The 9,327-nt window shown below is 52.4% G+C and overlaps 1 protein-coding gene across 1 annotated transcript in view; it reads right to left on the bottom strand.

Moving 5' to 3' along the window:
- LOC105815828 (chromosome unknown open reading frame, human C8orf86) overlaps positions 1–8,710 on the bottom strand; it is a 41,961-nt gene extending 33,251 nt beyond the window's left edge. The window contains 2 exon segments of the mRNA XM_012651086.1: positions 738–825; positions 8,650–8,710. Of these exon segments, the coding sequence (XP_012506540.1) occupies positions 738–825; positions 8,650–8,710 (149 nt within the window).
- Between the last annotated feature and the right edge of the window lie 617 nt (positions 8,711–9,327).

The following is a 9,327-nucleotide window of genomic DNA, read 5'->3' as shown; positions in this document are numbered from 1 at the left end:
CCCGCCGCCCTGCCGGCTTCACTGTCTCTAAGCACCTGCTCCTTATCTCCCTGGAAGAAAGCTTGCAGAATTACCATTTCCGGGCATGTTTGAATTTTATTAGTGCTTCTTAAGCCCAAAAGGCCTTTAAGGAATGAAATGATATTGGTACAATCTGACAGGCTGTTTTGGAGGAGACTGTAAGACAGGAGGGTCTCCTAGCCTCCATTCTGTATAGTCATGCCCCGGCAATTCCTCTTTCCTGCCCTCTCCCTTTCTTTCTTCCTCGGTTCCTTCCCTCCTCCTCCCTCCTTCCCTCCCTCCTTCTTTCCCTCCCTCCTTCCTTCCCTCCTCCTCTCTCCTTCCTTCTCTCCTTCCCTCCTTCCTTCCTTCCTTCCTTCCCTCCTTCCTTCCCTCCCTCCTTCCTTCCCTCCCTCCCTCTTTCCTTCCCTCCTTCCTTCCCTCCCTCCCTCCCTCCTTCCCTCCTACCTCTTTCCCCTGGGGTTTGGAGGGGGAAGTAGGAAACCTGGGTGTTTGGCAGCTGGTGTTGGAATAAAGCTGATCCGCAGAAGGCAGAGCCAAACGCTTCATGGCAACTCTGAGCAAAGTGCTGATTTTCCCAGAGGAGGCAGCAAGGCTTCTGGTGGGAATGAAATTGGGAGCGAATCCTCTGGTCTCTCTCATGTGGTCCCTTTGGAGTGGGCTCAGCCCTGGTGGACTGGGGGCCACTAGTCCCAGTGTCCCGTGGCTGGCGGCACCCAGCAAAGAGCAGCAGCTTCTGCAGAGTCACCTTGATGCGGTTCTGGCGGCCGTGGGAGGATTTGCAGCTGGAAGCGGAGCCCAGGCCTGGGGGTGGGCAGAGCATGTCAATGTGGTCGCCCTCCTGTGCACCCTCAGAGCTGGGCGGCTGGGGGACACCTCTGATGTCCTCTCTGGGACACAGTGAGACCTGGACACTCTCAGCTCTGTGCTCCCCTGGCTTTGGTGACTGGCGAGGGAGGGGCGAGAAGCAGTCTGGCCTCGCTAACCCGGGGCGGTTCCTGAGCTGCTGCAGGCTGTGGCCTCTGTGCTCCATGGGCCCGAGTGGGGCCCACCAGGGGAGCAAGTCCTGGCTCCTGGGATGCCCACCAGCCCTTGCCAGCCCCTGCCCACCTCTTCCCATCAAGATGCTGCTCTGTCCTCATCCCGTTCCTGAAGAAACTTGCTCTCTGTAGCCCACAGGAACAGCTGCATAATTTGCTGGGCCCAGGTGGGCCCTGCTGCAAAATGAAAACGCAGGGTTCCTCGTTAAAAAATTAAGAATCTCAAGATGGCGACAGCAGAGCATAAAACCAAGAACAGGGCCCTTCTGAGTGCCACAAACCCGGCCCCGGCCGCCCGATATTTACTTCTCAAAGGGGCACTTTTGGGCCACCACAGAAACTAGATGAGAATTTTCAGGCCCTGGGGACAGGTGGCAGAGGAGTTCGTCCCACCCGATACTCTCGAATTGCACCCGAGGGATTAGGGGCCACCTACACCAGTTCCCGCCGTGAAAAGCAGCTTCCCTTGCTTTTCCTCTCTCCCGCCTTCTCCTGTGGGTTTGCGTGTCAGGCGTGTGTGTGTGTGTGTGTGTGTGTGTGTGTGTGTGTGTGTGCGCGTGCATGCTGGAGGCAGAGGAGCAAGCTGAAGGATGGTGAAATACAAACAGAGTTTGGTCTTCTATTAACCTCTGCCCCAGCCCTGTTCCTTTGGGGGTGGGGGTGGCACTGCGCGCAGTTCCCGTTGTTCCGGTGACCTGGGGCTCCGCGTGCATCTCTTTCCCGCCTTCTTCACTCCAAGGTGGACCTTGTGCATCCCCCAGCTGCTTGGACGGGAAGGTAAACACTGCAGAGTGCAGGAGACTCATTGGGAGCAGAGATGGAGGTTGAATGGGCTCGTTGTCAGGCACGGAGTCTGATGCGGAGATAAATTACCTGGCCGGTGTAGCCTCCAGGTGAGAAGAGGGTGCCCCAGAGCAGGAAGGGGTGAATTCACAGACGAGGCAGGTCATGGGCAAAGGCAAAGTCTGATTTGGAGGGACCAGCCGAGGCACCGATTCATCCAGACAGCATCGCTGCGGGTCTTCCGGGCTCCCAGAGCTGTGGACAGCGCAGAGAGGCACTCGTCAGGCCCTAGTGGGCTCGCTGTCTAGTTGGGGGACCCAACCGGCCTCACCTCCTTGAGGACTGGGGCTGTGGGCTGGTCACCTGGCAGGGCCTGTCCCAAGGAAGGTGCTGAAGAAAGGCAACCGCCTGAATGAATTAAACTGAAAAAGTGGTGGTACTGGGTAGCGATGACAACAAGCTCTTCCAAGCTCAGAGAATGAGACTCGGAACGATGGAAGAGAACTTGCCGTTGTGCGAAGGTGAGGGGTCGTCAGAGAAACGGGTTTTGAGCTGCATCTGGAAGGATTTGGCTTGTCGGGAGCTGGAATGAGGGGGGATGTCAGGCACTGCAGGGCCGAGATTGAGCACAGCAGTGCTCAACTTTGAACAGCTGTGTGGTTTGGGTTAAGTCACTTAACCTTTCTGAGCTTCACTTATCCATATGTAAGATGGAAAGAAATGGTGCCTACCTCATAGGATCGTTGTAAAGATTACCTAAAATATGCCCTGTAAAGCACTTAGCATGGTGCCTGCAGCTTTTTAGTATTAACTACAAGGACATAAAGCAGGAAAACATGGCATGTTTGCAGGAGAGGCAACAACTTCTGTTTCGCTAGAGAAAAATAGATTTATTTAGGGAATAGAAGGCTTTACATTTTATGGTGGGGCTAGACTATGTAGGCTCTTGAATGCCAGATTCAGAAAATGAGCTTTATTGGACGAGGAGACAATAAGAATTAAGTGACCCTCTGGGATCTTGGAGAGTTGTTCCTTTTGCTCTAACTCGTTCAGTCATTCTCACGCTGGTCATATCTCTGTGTGTGTACGATGTACTGCTTTCTTCCAGTTATTTTTAAATGAGTTTCAGACGTCATGAATACCATCTAAATTTGGAAATTACCAGGAAGTCTTTGGACTCTATGAGCAAAGAAGTTATTAGAAATTAAAAGGGAAAACACTTGGAATTTTAAAAACTGTCCTGAATCAAGGATTTGCCTGGCTTTTGCTTGCAGTGAGGCATGAGGAGGCCTGAAGACAAGTGCTGTTCCCGGCTCTGCTTCCCAGGGACCTGCCTGGAGAGTGAGGTGGGGCCCTTTGCCACTCCCTGAGCTCCCGTGATACTCAGGGAAGAAACCTTCACCATGGCCCCCTTGCTAGAAGGTGGCGTAGAAGTAGTCATCAAAATGTAAAATATGCGGCTCCTTTGGCCCAGCCTCTCTGCTTCTGGGAATTTATCTTAAAAAAAAATCAGACAGGTCGGGCGCAGTGGCTCAGGCCTATAATCCTAGCTCTCTGGGAGGCCGAGGCGGGCGGATTGTTTGAGCTCAAGAGTTCGAAACCAGCCTGAGCAAGAGCGAGACCCCGTCTCTACTAAAATTAGAAAGAAATTAATTGGACAACTAAAAATATATAGAAAAAATTAGCCAGGCATGGTGGCGCATGCCTGTAGTCCCAGCTACTCGGGAGGCTGAGGCAGGAGGATTGCTTGAGCCCAGGAGTTTGAGGTTGCTGTGAACTAGGATGACGCCACGGCACTCTAGCCCAGGCAACACAGTGAGACTCTGTCTCAAAAAAAAAAAAAAGTCAGACAAGAATGTCTGTTTTTGTCTTGTTTAGAATAGCAAAGACATGAACACAGTTTTAAATACCCATTAATGTGGTATTGATTTTTTAAAATGGGGGTTTATTTATTCAATGGAATGTTAACCAGTTATTTAAAATCATGGCTCACTTTTATATGTGTGGCCATTGACAGTTATCCTGTGATAGAATGTCAAAAAAAAAAAAAAAAGGTTTCAGGACATCATGTTTGAACAATCAAGTTCATGTGAATTATTTCTGTACTTCTATGTCCATTAAAACTCAGGAAGCCCATAAACCAAGCTATTGTAGTGGCAACTTTTGGGAAAAGGATTATGAGTAGATGTTCTGCTGTTTACTATATTTCTGTATTATATGAATTTTTAACAGTATATTACTTTTATCACAGGAAAAAATATATTTCCGGTTTGAACAAAATCCTTGAGCCTTTGAAAGGAAAAAAAACCTTTGAAGGGAAAAAAGCCTTTGAAAGGAAAAAAAACCAGCAAATGGCTTGGAAAGTAACTGATTGGAGAACAAACAACGTGACAAAGAGCTACCCAGGAGAGAAGATGTCTTGGTGGTTGACATCATTAAGATCAACGTCAATTGCAGGAAAATAATTATCGTCACTATAAATTCCTTTTAAAGATTGTTTCTATCAAAGCTACAACTTGGGAGTGAAGCTGGACACGCAAAGTTCACGCAAGCGTTACAAGGATGATTTATGTGGCTCTTCCTTCGGGCTTGGGGTCCCCTGCGAGGTCAGATTTGAGTGGGATCTGGGACTCAGGTGGTTCTTAGAGGCTGTGTCTGCCGGTGACACGTGTCGCGAGGGCAGGACCCCACAGGGAACTAAGGGGGCTGGTGGCGCGTGAGAAACATGGCTACTGCAATCCTTGGACGAGTCCTTGTCCCGGCAGCAGCAGACGGCTTCTCCCCGCACATCAGCAAGCGGGTATTTAACTGGACACTGAGTACAGACCCCACCGAGCTGAGGACATAGATCCGAGGGGAAAATAGGGTTGTTGCTCTCAAAGATCCTGCGACTGCCCCCTTCTAGGGCATGGGTGACAGCTAGTGACATTAGAGCAGCAGTTGGCACAGCAGGCTGCCGACCGAGCCACACGTTGCAGAATCGGGGGCGGGGGGCGGGAGGCTATCCACGCTGCAGATGATGAAGACTGGGCGGCACCTCGCTCCTTGCCCAGGGTGCCGTGGCTGTGGTTTCTGAGGCAGGGGTGCGGTGCCCCAGAGACCTGCAATGTCTGAGGTCGAGTGTGAGGCGGCTCTGCGGGGGGACAAAAAGCAAGGGCGGTGGAGACAGGCCAAGCCTGGGTTTGAATGCTGGCTCTGCTGTTTACCAGCCGTGTGGCTTTAGGCAAGTTACTTAATCATCCTAATTTCTTCACTTGTTGAGAAAAAAACAAAAACCAGAAAACCAATAACAGTATAAGGTCATAGAAGTAAAGCACTTTGCATCAAGTTAGTCCTTTTTAGTAACTTTTTCAGGTAGGTGTTATCATGCCCATTTTACAGAAAAAGAAACTGAGGCTTAGGGAAAAATGTGAAGTCTAACTCCAACGCTTAAGATCTTGCTTAAGGGTTAGGAGGAGTGAGAGGAGGAGTGTGGGAATGAAGCGATGGCTTGAGAGGGATGACTTCTAAGCACAACAGCATCTCTGGGATGAAAGACTCAGGAGAAACGGGGAGAAAAGGCCATGTTTCTGCATGGGGCAGGAGCCTGGAGGACCGGGGTCTGAAGAGCCTGGGAGAGAACGGGTGGGCGGGAGACGGAGAGGGGGAATCGGGAGTCCTAGGTCGGGAAAGGAGCACACACGGTGGCTGCCTGTTCGGGGATCCACACATATATGAGCCATGTGTATATATTTTTAAACGAAGATTGTTTGGAAAGCTTGAAAACACCTGCTCTGAAACAGGCCTGCGTGTGCCGTTGCTGCCAACTCCCTGCTGGAGGGGTTGCGCCGGCAAGAGGCCCCCAAAACTCAGCAGCCAGGGGAGGGTGGGGACAGGACGCGGGCTGAGCCCTTGGTTTGGCCGGGGAGGGGCAGCTGTCTCCGGAAGGCGAGGGGACGGTGTGTGCGCGCACGAGCAGGTGCGGCCATGCGGCTTATGTTGGCTCAGTGCAGTGTTTGACGTCCCCTGCCAATCGTGTGCCGGAGTGAGAGCCTCAGTTTCCACTTTAGATAGAAGTGACAGTGGCGTGTATGAAGCCACCGGCGCATGGCTGCCGAGCGAGCGAGTCTACGGATAGGGGCTGGCTCTCTTGCCCTTTTGTGGGTCCTCGGAGCCAGGGCCTCCGTGTGGCAAGCGTCTTGCCTCCTGATACTCTGGCAAGGAGAGGACAGTCAGTCAGACCGCAGCGCTGCTGGCGTCCTTCCCTGCCAGCCCCCGCTTCCTGGCAAGGCCTACCTGGCTAACTTCTGTCTGGGCAGGTGAGATGGCAGCAGCAGATGGGCGAGTTATTTTTAGCTCCCGCCCCGGATGACGTATGTGACTTCCAAGGCCACACACCTGGGCCTGTGCTTATGCGACGCATGCGCACAGATCCTGCGTGCAGCGAGGAAGAAAGAGCAGTGGGACGATGCCAGGAAAGGACCCTCTTCCCGGAGCCGGCAGGGCCTTCGCCGAACTTGTGGGTCGAGGTCCCGGCCTCTGGAGGTTGATTCCTGAAGGTGACACCTTCTCTCACAGCTCCGTGGCTTTGCCAGAACCATCTCTCCCTACGTTTTTTGTTCTTATGCCCTGATGAATTCCTGCCAATTTCCCCAAACCTTTTCCTGACACCCTTGGGCAGCATTCGATACCCCAGGTGGGCTGCCACGTCCCCCCGTCGCGGCTGTTAACACGCACTAGTGCGAACATCTGCCTCTTAAACCAGCCAGGCCCTGCCGAGGCCAGGGCCCTGCCTCACTCATTGCGCGGCGCCTGGCAGATGGTGGCTGTTGACAAATGAATCAATTGTATACATTTGTCAATTTTGTGACATTTCTCCTTCCTCTTGGCTCCCGCAAAGTATCCTTTGATTTTGCATTAATTTCTTTTTAAGTGGAAATGAATTCGAATTGCTTTTGTTTTGAGACTTTCACAGCCACCCACTGAAGCCATTGGAGATCTGGAGAACCCAAAAGACAAGAATGAGAATCTCCGTCCCTCATCTTGGGATCAGAAGGTGCCTGTCCCTGAGTTGTCTGTTGTCAGCAGGGTGGGGGTAACCCAGACACGCCAGTATCTGTGTCCCTGGGGCTGACCTGCCCCTGGCAGAAGTGCCTGTCCTGGATCGGTCCCTGGCAGGTGGGCCGGGGCTGGGTCTTCTACAAAAGAGCTGCCTTCCTGATGGGTTACAGCTCCAGGAACTCAGGGTCATGCTGGGACGCCCCCTCAGAGTTCAGGTGGTCGTCTAGTGTGTCAGGCCTCCTTTGTTCCAGGCTTGATTAACACTGATTGGATTTGAATGTCCAAACGGCTGGGACTGGTGTGTATCTCTTCATGCCCCAGGGGCCTCACGGGGAGGCCTTACCAAGGTCCAGGCGGTCAGGGCAGAATGGAGCGGCTCTGAGAAGCTCTCTGCTATGCCTGGAGGCCTCCGTTCTGGACCTGCGTGGCTCTTCTGCTCTGCTTGCTGGGCCGTCCTCGGGGTCATGCATGAACTGACTCAGTCCCCATTGCCTTGGAAGGGCCAGGATCCCCTGTGATTTGAGTTTCTAAGATGTTCCAGAGAAGATGCCTGGAGGAACAAGGAGCTTTCCGGCAGAAGGTGTGCGGGTTACAAATACGGCAAGAAAAGGAAGATGGAAGCCCTGGCTCAGACTGAAGGATCCTCCTCGTCGCAATCTTGGAGCCTGATTTTCCAAAAGCCTGATAATCTCTAGGGCCTGGGGGTGAGAACTCGCCTGAAGTCCTATCCCTGATTTTCCTCGTTGCATCAACAAAATGAGATGCCAGAAGCTCCGAGAACATGTTACTTCAGAGGTTGAAATTACAGACTCGTAGCAGCCAAAACGGCTATTTGCAGTAATAACTATTCTAGTACCAGTTGGAAAAGCCTAGTAAATGTTGCCCTTGTTTGAAATCTCCCCCGATCCCCACCCCACCACCTCCCCGGTGCTGAACAGGTTAGAAGGCAGAGTGACTATTTTCTGTTTGTTTGTGTTTCAGAGCCAAGCTGTCTGGGACTGCTGTCTGGAAGAGCCTCTTCCCCATCCCAGCACTGTACCCAGCAATCAGGAGCCATCGCTGACCCGGGGCTGCTGGATAAACATCTGTAAGGCCGGAGGGATGCTTAGCTGAGGGTGGAGGGTGTCTTTGTTTGAACCTCCCAGGGTCACTGTAAGTCCAAAACTGAGTTTGGTGTTTGCCGCTCTAACTCACAGGAATTCAAATGACGCAAGGTGCAGAAGAAGCAAGAACAATTTAAATCAGTGGTTCTCAACTTTGCACCTTAGAATCACTCAGGGGATTGTAATAACCCACATGCCCAGGCGGTTCTGCGGAGCGACTAATCAGCCATCTGTATTTTCCAAAGCTCCCCGTGTGAGTCCAGTGTGTGGCCGAGGTTGAGAGTCACTGGTTTCGTGGTACCTGGAGTTTGTTTCTGCTGGACATTCTCCCCGGGGCTGCAAGCCCAGGGGTAAGGGAGCTGAGGGGCCTGCCCTCCTAGTCCCAGGGGCCCGGTTCCTTGTGTTTCTCTTGTGACAGGCAGCTCTCTGTGCCGAGTGTGATTCTGGGGTGTGAAGGTCTGTATGTCATCCATGACGAGGCCTTGAAACTTAGCCTGAGTCAACCAAAGCCATGGCGATCTCTGCTGTACTTTATGGGTAATTTCAGAGATTTTCAACTGCAAAGTTGGCCATACAAGACTTTACTTTCATCCGAACTTTCACACCTCAGCCCTGCACGACAGCCCTGCATTCCCTGCCTCGGTGGACGGTTAACCACTCACCAGGGGCCCCGCCGAAGCCTGGTACCATCTTCATCCTCTTGCATTCCCTCAGCCCCGACATGGGCCCCAGGTCTCCCCAATCTTCCTCTCTGCTCCCTGCCCCTGCGTCAGGTCAGTCCTTCATCTCTAATCTATGACCCTCACCCCCTGTCTCCCCCACCCCCCATTCCTACTCTCATTCCCCTCTGTTCCTTCGCCCACCTGCCTCCACGGTGGACAAGGCAGGTACAAAGCGCCCACCTATCCTCCGCTTAAAATTCTCCGGGGACTCCTCGTTGCTGTCCTGTGTAAACTTTTTTTTTTTTTTTTTTTTCAGACAGAGTCTCACTGTGTTGCCCAGGCTAGAGTGCCGTGGCGTCTGCCTAGCTCACAGCAACCTCAAACTCCCGGGCTCAAGCGATCCTCCTGCCTCAGCCTCCCGAGTAGTTGGGACTACAGGCATGTGCCACCATGCCCGGCTAATTTTTTCTATATATTTTTAGTTGTCTGATTAATTTCTTTCTATTTTTAGTAGAGATGGGTCTCGCTCTTGCTCAGGCTGGTCTCGAACTCCTGAGCTCAAACAATCCGCCCGCCTCGGCCTCCCAGAGAGCTAGGATTACAGGCGTGAGCCACCTCGCCCGGCCTGTCCTATGTAAACTTGAAACGACCTTCAGTGCTCGGACTGCCAAACATCTC

Source organism: Propithecus coquereli, unplaced genomic scaffold (assembly GCF_000956105.1).
Source record: "Propithecus coquereli isolate 6110/MARCELLA unplaced genomic scaffold, Pcoq_1.0 Scaffold349, whole genome shotgun sequence".
NCBI lineage: Eukaryota > Metazoa > Chordata > Mammalia > Primates > Indriidae > Propithecus > Propithecus coquereli.
This window is presented reverse-complemented; position numbering and strand designations above follow the sequence as displayed.